Genomic DNA, 17,956 nt, shown 5'->3' on the forward strand with positions numbered 1-17,956 from the left:
GCTTACAACACTTGTGCTAATATATCCCAGAATGTTTGCTTTTTTTTTTTTTTTTTTTGCAACAGTGTTACACTGTTGACTCATATTTAGCTTTTGATCCACTATGATCCCCAGATCCCTTTTCGCAGTACTCCTTCCTAGACGGTCATTTCCCATTTTGTATGTGTGCAATTGATTGTTCCTTCCGGAGTAGAGTACTTTGCATTTGTCCTTATTGAATTTCATCCTATTTACTTCACACCTTTTCTCCAGTTTGTCCAGATTTTTTTTTTTTTTAATTTTAATCGTATCCTCCAAAGCACTTGCAACCCCTCCCAGTTTGCTATCATCGGCAAACTTTACAAGTGTGCTTTCTATGCCATTATCTACATCATTGATGAAGCTATTGAACAGAACCGGACCCAGGGCTGATCCCTCAGGGACCCCACTTGATATGCCCTTCCAGTTTTCTGTGAGCATTTGAGCAGTCTAGCTATACTAGTACCAGTAATCACCAAAGGCAACATTCAGCTCAAATGTTCTCTGAAAGCAAATTCTGAAATGTTGACTGGATTGACAGGTTCACAATTCATAACTTGCACGATGAGATCTAATTATCTGAATAAGTGTACCTGTGGTGGTTACAATTTGGACTATAATCTGCAGACCAGGTCATGAAGAAGTTCATAAATACTTTCAAATAGACTTGAGATTTTGCAGTTTGTTTACAGACAATTTGTACACGGGAAGAAGGGGGGAAGTTGAAATTTGCCAAATAAATTATAGGTTGAGAATTGTTTGCTCAGATCTTCTTGAGCTACTACCACTCAGTGCAAGGGCTAGTGCCTAGCACCGGGGAGGGTTGAAGGACCTTTTCAGTCCCTAGTGGTCTCATGTCTAGATAATTGGAAGAAAAAGAGGACTGCCATGTCTGGAAGCACCTGTAACCATCATCACCCTGTTCACTTTGCTTATATGTGTATTCCTTATCCCCCATCCTGTGTCTGTTTTTGGCTTACTAGGTTGTCGACTCTCTTGGGCAGGGACGGTCTTTCCCTGTGTGTTGGGAAAGTGCTCAGCACAGGGGATTGTAGCCTTTGGGTGCTTCTGCAGTACAAATTGTAGAATAGCCCAGCTCATGACCTATGCTAGAAACACAACACTCTTGTGCATCCCACAGGCCAACTAAATGCGTAGCCAGTATGAAAGTGAACAGACCGTAATGGCCATGGCATTAGTGCGTTTAAGGCTGTTGCAAGGGAATCATTAGAACAGTGTGATTCAATTGTACCAGTAACATTGTCTCCTCTTTGGTGTCAGGAGCGTGGTAATGTGGAATTGATATGCTCTGAGTGCTGGTCACAGTTGTTGTCTGATCATTTTAGCATATGGGCTCTAATAGCTCTTATGCTTCATGGATTTAATACCCAATACGCAACTTTCCCTCCCAGTTGGGGGGAGATGTTAACTTGGAAAAGGAGTTTCCACTGTCTGTATCTCACCCTCTCACTCAAGCACCCAAACTCTCCCCCTTCCCACCTCCACCCCCCATTTTTTTCCTTAGCCCTTTCTCACAGGAACACATGAAAACTAATGTAGTTGTGTTCCGGAAGCCTGTATTGTGACAAACCAAACATCTCTGATGCAGATACCACGTAAATGTTCGGACAGGCCATGACACAGGATTTTTGCTTGTCTTGTTTCAAGAAGACTATCAGCCATGCTTCACCAGCCTTGGCCCCACAAAGTATAGCACTGTGAGCAAACTTTGCAGCCAGCGAGAGGAGGTGGCTGACGTAGGTGCTGATGAAAATTAAGGAGTGGGTAGTCCTGGAAACTAGGCTTCTCAGCTTAGTGCAGGTCAGGGTTGTCAAACTGTCAATCTGCAGCATGATTCACTCCTGTGATGCTAATTCTGTGTCTGGCTCCGAGGCTAGCAGTGTATTCAGCTCCATTCTTACCATAGCGACAGACTACCTTCCCTCCCCGTTCCTACTTATAAAATGTGTCATACATGTCAAACTATGGAATTAAACCCTCCATTTCAAACCAGACAGTAGCTGTAAAAATCCACATTAACTCCTTAAGAAAAGCCTATGGAAATTTCCCTCTGGCTTTTATTTGGTTGGTTTGGTTTTGTTTTTAACCAAGACTGGGACATGCTTGAAGCTTATGTACAGATCTTGTACTTCTAGCCTCCTGCCCTCTCTCCAACATTTTGGTCCCTGATTCCTGTCTTCAGACAATTCTTACCACTGTTGGTATGTGAGCCTTTGCTCTGTGATTTCTGCCATCTGCAGTTAATTGTTAATTACTGATATCACAGTAACACCCAACACCTCTGGTGCTGTACAAACATAGAATAAGAGAGTCCCTACCCTGAAGAGTTTACAGTCTAAAAACAAGATAGGCAAAGGGTTGGGAGGAAGGCATAGACCATACAAGCAAAGTGAACAATGTGATGGTCTGCAAATGTTAGCTCCACAATCTTGGGTCTGGTTTGCTTTCATTTTTTGGGAGGGGTTTGGGTGTGAAAGGATTAGCTAAAGAGAGAGGAGGGGCTGTCCATGAATTACGTAACACATTAGGAAGTGGGTGGGTCTTTAATGTTGTGTGTGTGTGTTTCAATATTAGAGAGTTATGGGAGGAAGGCTCTTGAAAATCACCAAAAAATGTGTCACATGATTTATGGACAGCCCCCAAAGGCACGGAGCGGGGACATTGAAGGGAGTGAAGAGTTTCTGGCTGAGAGGCTGGAGGGAGGCGGAGCAAATAGCCAGTCAGCACAGGTGAGAGACTGTTCAGTGTCAACACTGAAATAAACAGACGGCCACTGATGACACCATTAGTCCCAGAGGTTCCTGCTGCACTGTTTCTTTGCTCCGTCCTGCCACGTAGTCTCTGATGGCTCCTCCCAGCATTTTCTCTTCCCTGGCTTGCATGGGGACATACATGGGCCATAGTCTCCGTGGCCAGTGTATGTGTATGGGGGTGGGGGGGTCTCCCTTGCACAGTTCTGGCTCTGAGGGGGGATGTTGGGTGGGGAGTAACTATGGCTAGGTCTTGGCTCCCCACAAACCCCAGCTGATATTCCAGCTTTTTCCTTCCAGTGGTCTAGCTTGGGAAAGAGGCAACGTGGCTGATGAGAGGTGTAGAGCCTGCCTGCAGTACTCCATCAAAGTCTCCAATTGTATTTCTCCCTTATCTTCTGTGTCTTAATTTCTCTCTCCTTTTCCTGCTACTTTTTGTTTGCAGCCCAGCAAAGCCCTCTATGAACGTTTATATGAAATCTACCAGGCGTGTTTGTTCTAGCATCCTGTTCGTGGTGCCCTGCTCCTTGAAGACAAACTTTCATAGTTAGTCTTGCCTCATTCCCTTCACAGCTGTCCTTAGGATAAAACCAAATAGCTAGCCCCATGTAAGAGATTGCTTAAAGCTTGGCAGTACCTCAGCCTGCTGCAGTAGCATAAGTACATCAGTGCAACATGATGTCTGGGCAGTACTAATAGGGCAGGCAATTAAATTACACCACCAGTGACCTCTGCAATGCAAAGCCTTGGTGTACAGTAAATTTTTTTCCTGTTAAAGGTTTATGTTGCTTCCTCAGGAACTGGTTTTGGAGGGTTTTTCATGTTGCAGCTGGATATAATTAGTGCGCACTGCAGATTTATTTCTCCAAGAGGTCAGCTAACCAGTGTATTTCACTGTTAGGCTGACGGCAGCTTTTACTCTCTCCAATTATATTTCTATCAAATATTCATTTGTCTGTTTTATGGGCCTCAGCAGATTTGTACCGCCTGGTGCTGGCAGCAAGTGGGGTTCGTTCCTCCTCCAGCTTCTCATTTAGAGGCAGCTCTGCCAGCAGGTGAATGGGTTCAGCTTGGCTATTGGTGTTTCATTCACCTACTTGTGGCACTTTGTGTTTCCTGAGCTGAAAATGTGCTAGGAAACAGCTCTTTGTGGGTGGCTTAGAAGCTCATGCTAAAGCTGCTGCAGTTTGGAGTCAGCAGTGATTCCTTTGTAGGCCCTGTTTTCCTAGAGTTGTAGACCTCTAGTGTGGACAGACGGATAGAATGTACAGGTGTATGTATATTCCATCAAAAAACTACATTAAGAGAACTTTAAAGTTGTAAGATGAAGCATGAAAAAAAACAGGAAATGCCTACATTCAGCTTTGGCATATCTCTGCCCTTTTTTTATATGCATTACAGAACTGTAGTTAATCACATGACATACTATTTCTCAAATAATACAACATGTTAGCATATGATATGTTTCTGCAGCTTCAGCTACACTTGTGTAGCATCTTGTCATATTTTCTCATTCATGTATACTTAGGCTGATTTAACTATCAGAATGGTCAAGTGTCTGATTTAAACTTTTATAGCTGTCCTCAATAAGTTATTTATTTCAATCATTTTGCAAGTACCCATATATTATACATTTCCTTTCCTAGCCAGGAACCTAACTGACATGTGCACAAATGCACAGTGGAGCATTCCTTCGCTGTAATTTAGGGAATTATCTGCAAATTTCAGTGATCTATTTGTGCCACCAAGTTGCCACTCTTCCACAAAATTAATCTGTATTAAATTATGTCTGTATAGTTTACTGACTGTGTAATTTCAGTGTAAATGGCTATCATTAACTCTGTTTATTTCATGTACACAGTACTACAAAGTGCTTCACAAGTGTATCTAACATTGTTGAAAAAGTACTATATTCTATTTGAGAAACAGTCTGTCAACAGGTAACTAAAGACAGTATCATAATGGATACGCACAGGGGAAAGAATTATGCTTAAACATTCAACCTTAATTTTGGTTATTCCTGACTCTCGAGTTCACAACCTTAATGTTGTGTTAATGTAATTTTTTTCATTTAATTTCCTAGGTTGACCCAATAATAATGTGCGGGGGAGAAGGGGAGTGAAGGGAGGTAAAAACTCAAAATAGGCATCTTTGGCCTCTGGGGCTTCAATATGCTGCTGGCTTGTAAAAATAATTGCAAACAGCACCTGTAAATTCCATAATCTGGAACTGTTTGGTGAGATCCCAAGGCAATGCTGCCATCCTTGCCCAAGGCCCCTGGAGACTAGGGAGAAGGATGGGCCAAATCTAGGGTTTCTTGAAACACCTGGAAAGGGTAGCTGAGCTAGTTCAGTGCATTTAAGGGGACTCAGGATTTTAGTGTGCAGGTAACTATTGATGCGTATGCACAGCCCCTCCTTGTTTAGGTGCTGACCCCAGGCTTGATCCTGCAAAGCACTGAGCGCTCTTGCCTGACTCAGCAAATCACTTAAAGCACACGCTTAACTTCTAGGAATGTGAGTCATCACATCCCATTAACTTCTATGGGACTATTCGCATGCTTAAAGTACATCCTTAAGTGTGTTGTCAGACCAGGGTAGATTACTTGGCATGTAACAGGATCACATCCCTAATGAGGTTAACAGAAAACTCTCCTGTGCATGCTCAGTATGCATTTTCAAACACATAATTTGGTCAAATGAAAACTAATTCCCATTGGAATTAGGACACTCCTAGGGTCCTTCAGAGATTCATCTTCTAAGTCCTTTAGGGAGAACTTGTTCCCTGCCAACTGCAACTTTCAAATCTTTCAACTGTAGGACTGTTTTTAAAAAATGAGGAAAAAATCTCGCAACCTAAGAAAATTGCCTTCTTTTAGCTATCAATACATTCAGAAATGGCTGAAACTTTTTAAATCAAACTTCCCAGAAAATATGTATCTTTGGGCAGAGACCAAGCCTGTAAAATTTAAGATCAAAAGGTTAATTTGCAAAATTATGGGGATCTGAGAATAGGGCTTTATAATGGAAATCACTTTGCATCCTTAAATACAACTATTTTATCTATAATATAGAAACCAGTTTTTATAAATGCAGAGTTCATACTGAATCTTTTATTCCCCCATTATACCTAGCTACTGTAGCTTCTGTTTTACAAGTGCACCAACAGTTGTTTTTTTCTCCCCTGACACACAATGTATGTCTGCCATAAAATCTAAGGAAAAACAAGATGAATGTACTCCCTGGAGGTTTTGTTTAAAACTGTAAAATGCAGAAAATTCTAAGTTAAAGACAGCCTTTCATTGTATTTTAGCTTAGATTTGTGTGTCTAAGTCTGTAAACACGTGAATATGTTCTGAAGCTATTCACAGAGAACAGATCTCTGCAATTACTGACCTAATTTCTTTCTCAGAAATGCCTTGATTTTTTTAAATCAGTCATGTATAATAGATGATGCCTCTTCATGGAGGTTTGCATCATTCTCACCCAGTGGTGTAACTTGCAGGTTCGTGTGTGTGTCTGCAGTTAGTATATACAATATATGAGTGGAATTTTAGATAAAAGAGAGCTTCACAAAGTCCATTTCATTTGTCAGCACACACTTTCTCCCAGAAATCCCTGTCTGATAACGTTCACTTCTGTTAGAGCTCACTGAAAATCAAAGTTTTTAGAAACCTGTCATGAGTCATGCACCAAACCAGCCAGCTCTAGAAATCATTAGCTTCCTTAGTAAATCACAAGAGAAGCTTACTGATCATGATGGTGTGCTTTAGACACCCAGATGTGTTATTCTAGTTTGTCTTATGCATTTCACTTTCACATGTCAATCTTTTGGTGATGGCAACATGCCTGTTAATAACAGACGGACGCAAGTTGAGAATCCATTGATGCTGAGAGGTAAGCTTGAACTCCTGGTGCATCAATCCTGGTGTCTATCTGGTTTCCAAAAGTCCACTTTATTTGATAGCAAACCATGGGCCAATGTTCTAGTTGCTACTTTCCATACTTGGTGATGATTCTGATTTGTGAATGGGTGGGATGCAGCTGCCAGAGGACAAAAGTATTAGCCTTTAATGATGTGGACCCTTTAGTAAGTAGTCTGTGCTGAGTGAGTCTCTCTGATCTTTTTGGGGTGGAGAATTGTCATTCCTGGCACTGCTGTGAAGATTGTGACCTAATCTATTGGGGCCAAAAGAATGAATTATTACTTCCCCAAAGGGAAGAAGGACTTTCTCCAGGCTAGGATTATTGTGCAATATAGATTTAGTCTGTTAATAAAATCCCAAAGCTGTGCTTTCAGTGGTCTGTGCACACCTACCATAATGTACAGTACATATGTATTAAATTCCAATGCATTGACAATCTAATCTTCTAGAGTTCTAAACTTCTGAGCCTTCCATTGTGCATGTATAATCTGCATATGTCTGTATCTCTCTTTTTTTTTCTTTTTTTTTTTTTAATGTATTAACAGAGAATGCTTAATGTCCCGCTGGAATACAGAAATATTAATATTAGGGCTGCTAAGCGATTAAAAACATGAATTGTGATTAATCATGCAATTAAAAAAAATAATCATGATTAATCGTGCTGTTAATAATAGAATACCATTTATTCAACGACTGGCTGAACAAGAAGTAGATCTGAGTGGATTTGTAGGCTCTAAAGTTTTACATTGTTCTGTTTTTGAGTGCAGCTATGTAACAAAAAAAACTATCATGATAAAGAGATTGCACTACAGTACTTGTCTGAGGTGAATTGAAAAATATTATTTCTTATGTTTATCATTTTTACAGTGAAAATATTTGTAATCAAAAATAATTACAAAGTGAGCACCATACACTTTGTATTCTGTGTTGTAACTGAAATGGATATATTTGAAAATGTAGAAAACATCCTAAAATATTTAATAAATTTCAATTGGTATTCTATTGTTTAATAGTGTGATTAATCACAATTACTTTTTTTAATTGCAATTAATTTTTTTTAATCATGTGAATTAACTACGATTAATCGACAGCCCTAATTAATATATTATTTTAAGTTAGCTATTCCACTGTTAAGGGGGGGGTGGGATTTGAACAATAGAAAATCTTACTGTTCTTTTGAGGAAAATGTAGTGCACATGATGACTGGAAAGTCCAATCGAAAAGAGTGGCCTGACAGTGTCCGATCAGATCAACTGACCAGACACCCAAAGTCCAGTTACTGCAGGTGGGGAGGCGCCGGGTCATCACCCATACCAGCTCCTACTCAGCTGGGGCTGTCTCCTACCTGCTTCAGGTGGCTACAGCTCCCAGCCCCGGTTCCACAGACAAGTCCCTCCCAACCCGGGCAAAGGAGGGGGGGAAGAAGGGAAAAGCAGCGAGCGACGGGGGAGAGGGGAAGAGGAGCAAACGGGGGTGGGGCCTTTGGGGAAGAGGTGGGACAGGGCCTCAGAGGCATGGACGAGACCTTGGGGAGAAGATGCAGGGCGGGGGGAGGTTCCAGCACTCCTGGTGGAGTGTCCAATTTTTAAATATTAAAGTTGGCAACCCTATTGGGGGGGGGTTGAGAGGGGGTGGTCAAAATTCAGGAGAAAAACAATTCTGCCATTGAGTGCACATGCACGCAGATCCCATTGACTTCAAATGGAGCACCACATCAGTGCACATCTGAGTAAGAATTTGCCCTATAACATATAGACACACTAATAGGAAGTGGAAAATTGTGGCGCTGTTGCTCGTTAGGTCCTGGTGTTTGGGTGAATTTACAGACAAGATAGAAGCTCAGTGCAGCTTAGTTGGCTCTTTGAAAATTCCCAGAGCTTTACAAATCTGTTCAGTTTGTATAAATTAATACAGCCGTGGTAGCCAATTACTACAGTTTTACACAAAGATGAACAAACTGTTCATTCAGTGGAAAACTGCTGTTTTTTTAGTAATTTCACAATGCTGGTTCCCTAAAGGAGACCAGCAAAGGATTTTTTTTTAACTCTAGCAGGCCTCACTTTAGATGCTTTAGAAGGTCAGCCCCACAGCCCTTTTAAATTTGTTTGACACAGTGAATAAGACTTTCGCAGACAACTAGAAACACCTATGAATTATCTTTTCTCTGCTTGTTATCCAGCCCAGCTAAACCTGAAGTCAGCTCGGAGAAATCTGTATGTAACTGGTGCAGAATTTGTAGAGTTCATCAGAACAAACCAGAATTGACAACATCTTTAGGGAGTTTAAAAAAAAAGAAAAAAGAAAATCAATTGGTCCTAGTGTCAGAGCTGATGAAATGTATAAAGAAAGAAAAGGTTGCTAGACAGTATCTGGGGCTAGAATAATTCTTGTCAAAATCAAATAACTTCTGTGATAAGAAAATAATTTTCTCTCTAGTTAAGAGGACATTAGAGAGTGCCTTGATTTTTACATCCTCTCAGAAACTTGAAAACCGCACTTCTCTCCCTACCAGTGTTGGGTTTTTTTCTACTGGACAAACATTGATTTTTCTCCCAGTCTAACTCTGCTTTCTAATGGAGCTTGAAATTAACATGATTTTGTTGTTTGTTGTTTACTTCCTTGTTTGTGCAGCAGCATCTGCGATGATGTCAGTACGGCTTTGGGAACAACGTTTCTTAAAGTTCTAGTTAAATACTGCAGAGGAACACAAAGCATCATTTTTGCCCAGGCACTACACAAACAATGACTGCTATATGAAGATAAGGGATGGTTCCATTTATCAGTGACAGTGATAGGAGAGCTTGGGGGAATTTTGCATTTATTTATTTTAAGATGTTTAGGATCTAGAGGGCATTCTTAATCAAACTCCAGTGGGCTAATATTTTAGTTTGCCATACATATAACCTTGAGCTAGCAGCTGCTGCAGCTTCCTGACATTCTGCTCCTGGGTTATTTGTGGATCTGCATCTTATGAGGTCTGTAAATAAATCACATCCAGAATTCCAGAAAGGATATTTAGATTCAAAGAGGATGGACAACTTCCCTGTGACAGGAAGGGAGCTCAGAAAGTTGTCTTATGAGTGAAAATCCCTTCTCCCCTCTCTCCACTCATAGGTGGGGATGCTGTACTGCAATTTTGTTCAAGATCCTAGGAGGCATGATGCCAGCCCTTCCTAATTCCATAGTGGATGCAATAATTCTCTTGTTTGGAGTACTAGAGGGAACAACCCTGCACACTGATATTTTCTCCTAGTTTAGTTTCAGTGTGGGACTTGTATAGTAATTTTATTGTCCAAATATCCGAGTACACATTTGAAACTAAAAAGTATCCCTTGGTCTTCATGCAGATTCTGTTCTACAGTGTCAACAGGCCAGTTCCCCTGTTTCTTCTTTCCTTGACTTTCACATTACAGGTCAGAAACATTTACACCTACACCAGTTAGAAGCAACCAAAGGCGAGATGCCTGTCACTCCTCCCATCTCAGAATGTGCGCTGTGCAATAAGCCTACTACTGCAAACCACTTGCACCCGGGGCCTTATGGCGATATAGAAGTAATAAGACACCCTGTCTAATCCACTCTTTGGATTTGGGGAACGTTTTCACTTCTTGGGGATGAGGAGGCTTATTATTAGATCCTGTCTTTTATCCTCAGCAATTTGGAATCTGATAGGTCTAGTCACATTTCTTAACTGTCTGTCAGAATAAGAGGTGATCTTTTGCGTATCCACAGCAGGAGGTACACCAGAGTGCAACTCTGTCAAATTCGATTCTAGAAGTGGCCAGAATATTGGGTCAGCAATTTTCCATCAGATTACTCTTTGTTGTTGTTGATACAGAATGAAGGTCATTAATTAAGCAGAAAGAACTGGAGTAGTTCAGGGCCAAGGCTTAAGCAGTTCTTAGTCAAAGGGTAAGAGGCTGCTATCAAGACCTGTGTTAGCTATTACTGATATGAATTCTTTTTAAATTACTTTGTTAATGGACCGTTCTAGTCAGGGAAAGTGCAAATGTGACACTGTGATCTTGAGAATTTATTCTCACTCACTTCCGGACTAAATCTGCTCAACTACTCAAAATATGATTTTTCTTCCTGCCACTGCCACAGACTCTAGCTGGGAACTGAAACTCAACATGCAGAGTCTTTACCTCCAGTGACGATGTATGAGGCAGAAGACAAAACAGGATTTAGGGCAGGTGTTCTAGGAGTGCAAAGCATCCTTGTTGATGATGCATGAGACACTGTAAAATCTATCTCAGTCTTTCATATTGGCTCTGTGGGCCAAGAGGAGTCACAATTTGTGCATCAGAAGTTTCTGATCTGAGGAGAGACAGGGAGCAGAGTAAGAAGGTAATCACTTTGCAGTGGTGCCTTTTCCTGCTGATTCCTTTGAATTCCATCTGTGCATAGGAGAAGGAGTCTACTAGTTCTCAGGGGCAAGGCTATGCATGGGTACACTGCAGCTACCAGATGGGGGAGAGCCAAGAATTCTGTCCTTTAGGAAGGACAATCTGAAAGGGAATCGTTTTGGGGTAAAGTCAGCAGTCTTTTATCAATGAGATAAGGGGTGCTAATGAGCCAGTACCATTGTTCTCTCAGGTTTATTGTAATTCAGCATTGGAAATGTGCTTTCAAGGTCTTTTCCACCTCTAATGGCTGTGATTCTGTGGCACTTGAATCAGCAGCTTTATAGCAGAGCAAGAGCTCTGCTATAGTTTGTTAAAACCAAGTTCTTGTTTAAAACCCAACTCTTCTAAGTGCTCTAAAATCTACATTGTTGTTCAGACTGCCTTGAAGCTTGGTGTGCCTCATGGAGGTGTGGGGTTCTGTTCATTATTCAAATTTGGGGTCATTTCACCAAGGGGTTCCTGAGATACAGCCCCTGAAAAACCAGCTATTTTTGCTCACAGGTGAGATCAAACCAGGGCACAGATCATCACACCATGGTCTCAAATGCTAGGATTACCCTAAGAGAGTGCATGACACCCACTAGTCCTTCGGAGGAAATCAAATTAAAATGTTGTTTGAAAAACTTTGCTTCTCGAGTTAGGCATGCTAAGGCTCTCAAGCCTATTCTCGTGCCTCATAGATTACACTGAGCATGCATGGACAGAGGAGCTAACAGGATTGTTAGTCTTCCAAGTTTCACACTAGCTGGATTGCTCAAGGGGATAAGCAGTAGTCCTTTGAACTTGACCAACTCAGCCAGTTTCAGGCCAAGTCCCACCCTGGGCAGAATTTTAGAAAAGGTTGGAGGGCATAGTGCTAAAATCTATCTCTGTTGAAGGGGGAGTATTTGGGGGGAATGTAATTTTTGTAAAATTATTTTTATAAAAAGAAATGCAAAAGTTTGCTGGCAGGGGAAGGGCATCCTAGGGGGTGGAGGAGTGGAGAGAACAGGGGTGAGGAGTTTGGGGCTGCATTAAGGGGAGGGAGATCAATGGGGGTGCGTAGTAGGGGAGGTGAGAAAGCTTAGAGGGCTTATGAGAGCGGAAGGGTGAGGGACACTAGGAAGGGGACGTGGGGTGAGTGGCATGGGGGGGAGAGTAGGAGCAGGGGCACCTGTCAGTCCCACATTCTCCCCTTTTTGCCAGGATCAGGGGGTCTGAGCCCCTCAGCCTACCCTCCATGTGAGCTAGGATCTGGGAGATCCTGCCCTGGAAGTATCTGAGCCCCACTCCCTGTGTGCCAGGACCTGGGGGATGGACCCATGCCCATCTTTGTGGGTCTGACCCCCTTCTGTGTGCCCTCTCATTTGACCTGGGTTCTGGGGAGGGTCTAGTGGGGTCTGAGCCCCTCTCCCCCTCCCCCCCCCCCACGTGAGCTGGGATCTGCAGTCTCTGTCCCCAAGGTGTCTGAGCCCTGCTCCTTGCCTCCCTGTGTGTGTGACAGAATGTTGGGGGCCATGCCCATCTATAGGTGTCTGACCCCTCCCTCCCTGCCCCCACCCATGGTAGCCAGATTCTGGAGGATGGCTTGCCTTTCTGGGGGAGCTGAGAACCTCTCCATGCCCCTCCATGTGAGCGGGGATCTGGGATGGGGGACCAAAGATTATTCAAATGTAAACATCTGAAATCCAGAAAATGAATAATAAAGATACACATCACCCCTGTGTGGTGTGGAGGGGGGCTAACCAGAGTGTCTGAGGCAGGGGCGCAGTTTGGAGGAGAAGCTGACTAGGTGGACCTGGGGCAGGCTGCAGAAGCCTGCCTGAAGCAGGGGCAGGAGTCCCAGTTGGAATAGGTAATGGGAGGGAGGGGGCCCAACTCAGTGTGCAGATCAGACTCTATAACCAAGGTAGTGTGTGGCCTTCCAATGTGATATGTGCATGGAGCAGCATTGGGCAGGAGTCAGTAAGGAGCAACCTCTTCCATCTTAATGGCTTCTCCAGTGCCAAGTTGCCAACTAATGGCTTAAAGGGATGGGAGGGGGAGGGGAGCTGGAATCGTGGGGCAGGGATTGGAGAAGAACAGAGACACACCAGTCTTCTTTCCCATGCTTAACGTTACTGTAACAACCATGTAATAAAATGGTTGAGGTTTTCAGACACAGACCATGGTTCAGATTTTTCTCACCCGCCCTCTTAGCAGCTATGCATTACAAACATTTTCAAGGCTGACAATTATCTGCATTCCACTATAACAGTGTACTGGAGGGGAGACGGGCACTGAGGAGTCACATACCAACCATGTGACCTATTGCAAAGACCACTGGACTGGAACTATTCCTAGTTCTGCCTCTGGCCTGCAGCATGACCTTGGGCAAGTCACTCCAACTCTCCAAGCCTCAGTTTCCTATCTATACAATGGGTATAATGGTGTGAAGTTCTTTGAGATATGCTGGTGAAAAGCAATCTGTATAAAAGCTAGATCTTTTTATTATTTACACAGCCACACTAAAGCAACTACAAACCTAGATCAGAATTATAACTATCTAAGTGATCACTAACTCCTACCAACAAACATTTTTGTTTCTGTTTAAAAAACGGCAATGGCAAAAATACTTCAACACAGAACTAAGATTGCCAGGTGATATCTTGTGCCACTTGCAAAACGAGTTCAGCAAAACTCAAACATCTAAAAACCAGGAAATACAGAGTTACAACCTTAACTCTGCCCTGTTGGAGTGATGCCCCGCAACACCCATAAACAAACACACTCTCTTTTCACTATCATGGGCAGCATTACCTGCACTTGTCCTACGCTCAAACACTGAGCCTACGCCTGTGACAGAATACCACACTTGTAAAATTTTACAACCACTTCATACCCTTTTACAACCTCTTCACACAGCATACCACCTAAACCTATGCTTTCCCTCCTCATCATTAAATCCACAGGCTGCTCTCATATCCCACCTCACTACTGACAATACCCATGATGAGAAGACCCCGGTGCCCCACTGCTAACACAACTTCCACAATTCTGAGTTGAAATGATGCACCCTTAAGGTACACATGCACCTCTTTCCTTTGGTAACACATACAATGATCTCACCATATCACAATCCCAGCTCTTCCAAGCTGCTCCATTTTATTTCTCCACCATTCAGTGCAGCTACACCTAACACAGTGAATGCAGCTGGAGTGTATGCAGATTATTCCCAGTGGCTATTACTAGCTCCAAGGGGGCAGTGGTAAGGTTGTGTGCGCATTTACCTTCACTCTGTATTTTCTGGTTTACAGAAGTTTGAGTTTTGCTGAATTTGATGTTCTGGAAGGGCACAAGCTATCGCCAGCATCCTTAACTCTGAGTTAATGAAGGTTTTTGCCATTTAATTCAATAGAGTTTTCTGCGCTAAGTGTTTTACTCCTATTTGTTTCTGCAGTTCAGATTGAAAAGTCATATTAGATTAAGACGTCTACAGTTGTTACTGCTGTGAAAGACTCCCATGTCATTTTAGCAGGAACGGAGGCTGAGGTACCGCAGTGCTGATGGCGTCTGATGGAGACTCGCTAATAAGATCTGATTTCATGAGCTTTGCATCCTATTAAGACAAGTGGGGATCAGGGCTGTGTGCCTGATAGAAAAGTGCAAACAATGGAAAGTCACTAATGAATATTAATAGGATTTGAAACAATGCAAAGCAAAATTGTTGATGAGACCGGAAAAATAAGATGGGGAAGGGAAAGCAACTGTTACACGATGTAACATGACCTCTGTCTCGCCTAGCCCCCTCCTGCACATGCCTGTGCCTTGTCACTCAAAAACCCTGGTAAACTTGAAGATGCTGCTCTTCAATCTGATAGTTTTCCAGACCCAATCTCAGCTCCGCAGCCTGCTGCTTGTGTGTGGTGTGAGTATAATTAAAGCATCTGATCCATGAGAGAAGCCTCGTCTGCCAGCCCTCAATCTTCCCCAGCATCCCTGCCCAGGCACAAACCAACATCAGCTCCATGACTATTCAGAGAGTTGTTTTTTAAAAGTAGCTTGGCTTATCTCTAATAACCTCCCTCCATGGGTGAGATGATGATGTTCGTCCATCGTTATCGATGAAGACCTCAACAACTCATTCTTTCGATGACCGGGCTCTGTGCGTCCGAAGATGACTGATCAGTCCGATTTGGGCGTGGAACGTCCTGTCACACATCGGGCAGACATGTAATGGCACTGTCGATGATGTACGAGCAGCTCTGGACTTGCGCAGCTCACGCTTTTTTTCAGCCTCAGCAATACGCTTCTCCTCAGAGGTATTACTGCCTGTGTGAATGAGGCTGCGCCATGCTGGATGGTTCAATGCGAAGGTTTCCCATGTGGCGGTGTTGATCTCGAAGGACTTCAAAGAGGTCTTCAGCGTGTCCTTGAACCGCTTCTTTTGTCCTCCATGGGAGCGCTTTCCCTGAGTGAGTTCTCCGTAGAAGAGCTGTTTAGGAATGCGTTCGTCTGACATTCTCACGACATGTCCGGCCCACCTGGTCTGGGCTCTCATCAGCAATGTGTGAACTGACGGCAGACTGGCTCTAGTAAGGACATCAGTATCGGGCACTTTGTCCTGCCATCTGATTTTTAGAAGCTTTCGCAGACAGGAAATGTGGAAGTGATTGAGCCTTCGTGCATGACTCCGATAGACAGTCCACGTCTCGCAGGCGTACAGCAGAGTTGGAAGCACCACTGCTCAGTAGACCTTCAGCTTCGTTGGTAGGCTGATCCCTCGACGTTTCCAAACGTTGGAGCGCAATCAGCCAAATGCAGACCTGGCTTTAGCAATTCTGCAGTTTATTTCATCATCGATTGACACTGCTCGGGAAAGGGTACTGCCCAGGTACGTGAAGTGGTCCACTGTCTGAAGTCTCTGTCCATTTCCAGTGATGGACGGTTCTGAGTACGGACCGTGGGGAGCTGGCTGGTGCATGACCTCAGTCTTCTTGATGTTAATGGTGAGACCGAAGTTGTTGCATGCAGTTGAAAACTTGTCCATACTGGCTTGCATTTCTGGCTCTGTACTAGCATTCAGAGCACAATCATCGGCAAAGAGAAAGTCTCGAAGTACAGTTTCCTTCACCTTGGTGATGGCACGCAGTCGCCTCAGATTGAATAGTTTCCCGTCAGTTCTATACTTCAGGCCTACTCCTTCAGTGCAGTGTTGAAAGGCTTCAGTCAAAGTGGCAGAGAATATCATGCTGAACAAAGAGGGTGCTAAAACACACCCTTGCTTGACGCCGTTGGTGACTGGGAAGGTCTCAGATGTTTCACCGTCATCCAGGACACAAGCCATCATACCGTGATGAAATTGATGTACCATTCGTCTAAATCTGTCTGGACAGCCAAATTTCGACATGATCCTCCACAGGCCCTGGTGATTGACAGAGTCAAATGCTTTTTGTGAGGTCCACAAAAGTTGTGTAGAGTTCACAATTCTGCTCTTGGCATTTCTCCTGTAGCTGACGCACAGCGAAGATCATGTCAGTAGTCCCACGTCCCTTGCGGAAGCCACACTGTGATTCTGGCAGTAAGCCCTTCTCCAGGTGAGTGATCAATCGGTTCAACAGAACCCGTGCAAGAACTTTCCCCGCTGTAGAAAGCAGCGAGATTCCACGGTGATTGCCCTTCCTCTTATAGAGGTGCAAGATGGACGTGTCTCTATATTCTTGTGGAATGGTTCCCTGCTTCCAGAAGGACTGAAACAGCTCAGTGAGTTTCCGTAGCAGCACAGGTCCACCGACTTTGTACACCTCTGCTGGTATGGCATCTGACCCTGGGGCTTTGCCACTTGACAGCTGATTGATAGCTTTCTTCACTTTGTCCTCTTCTGGTGAAGCATCCATGGAGTCATTGACTGCAACCTGGGGCATCTTGTCAATGGCCTCGTCATTGATGACTGAGGGGCAATTGAGAATTGCTTCAAAGTGTTCAGCCCATCTCTGGAGAATCTGCGTCTTCTCTGTAAGGAGCACAGTACCATCAGAGTTCAGGAGGGGAAAGCTCCCAGAAGACTGTGGACCATAGAGTGTGTTAAGGGCTTCATAAAACCACTTATAGTCATTCCTGTCCACATATGCCTGTATTTCATCTGCTTTGGCGCTCAGCCACAAGTCCCACATTTTGCGCAGTCGGTTCTGTACTGTCCTGCGAGCATTGATAAAGGCGATCTTCTTTGCCGCTGAGGATGGATCGTTTTGATATGCACGATGCAGGCGGTGCTTCTCGGCAAGTAAGGCCTGGATTTCTGCATCATTTTCGTCAAACCAGTCTTGCCGTCTGCATGTGGAGGGCCCCAATACCTTCGATGCAGCTGTATGGACACGGTTGCAGAATCGCTCCCAGTGTTTCTCAGCATCATCCTCAATACGAAGATCAGCAAGCTCATTCTCTAGGTCTTCCGCTAGATTTTCAGTGATGCGGCTGTTCTTCAGCTTCGACACGTTGATCCTTTTGAGAGCCTTACAGCCTTGTGGTCGTCTCTTCGGCATGATACGGAGCTTCATTTTGGATACTATGAGCCTATGATCCGTCCAACAGTCAGCGCCACACATAGCTTTTGTATCCCTGACATCTTGTCTGTCCCTTCTCCTGATGATGACATAATCGATCAAATGCCAGTACTTGGAACGGGGATGCATCCACGAAGTCCTGTTACGGGTAGGAAGGCGGAAGACCGTAATGCTGATCAGAAGGTCATGTGCTGCACAAGTTTTCAGCAGTAACAGGCCATTGCTGTTACACTTTCCCACTCCATTTTTCCCAATCACTCCTTCCCAGGCTGCGGCATCGCATCCGACTCTTGCGTTAAAATGGGTGAGATA

At 43.8% G+C, this 17,956-nt stretch overlaps 1 protein-coding gene across 4 annotated transcripts in view; it reads left to right on the plus strand.

Moving 5' to 3' along the window:
- LOC101950900 (transmembrane protein 263-like) overlaps positions 1–17,956 on the plus strand; it is a 317,383-nt gene that overhangs the window by 268,237 nt on the left and 31,190 nt on the right. The window contains exon 1 of one of the 4 annotated variants that reach the window (XM_024100546.3): positions 6,554–6,685. The exons of the other annotated variants lie outside the window; for them this stretch is intronic. Within the exon in view, the coding sequence (XP_023956314.2) occupies positions 6,592–6,685 (94 nt within the window). The 5' untranslated portion in view covers positions 6,554–6,591. Of the gene's footprint in view, positions 1–6,553; positions 6,686–17,956 lie in introns of those variants that run through there. 4 annotated transcript variants of the gene reach the window in all.

This window comes from Chrysemys picta, chromosome 4 (assembly GCF_011386835.1).
Source record: "Chrysemys picta bellii isolate R12L10 chromosome 4, ASM1138683v2, whole genome shotgun sequence".
NCBI classification, from domain to species: domain Eukaryota; kingdom Metazoa; phylum Chordata; order Testudines; family Emydidae; genus Chrysemys; species Chrysemys picta.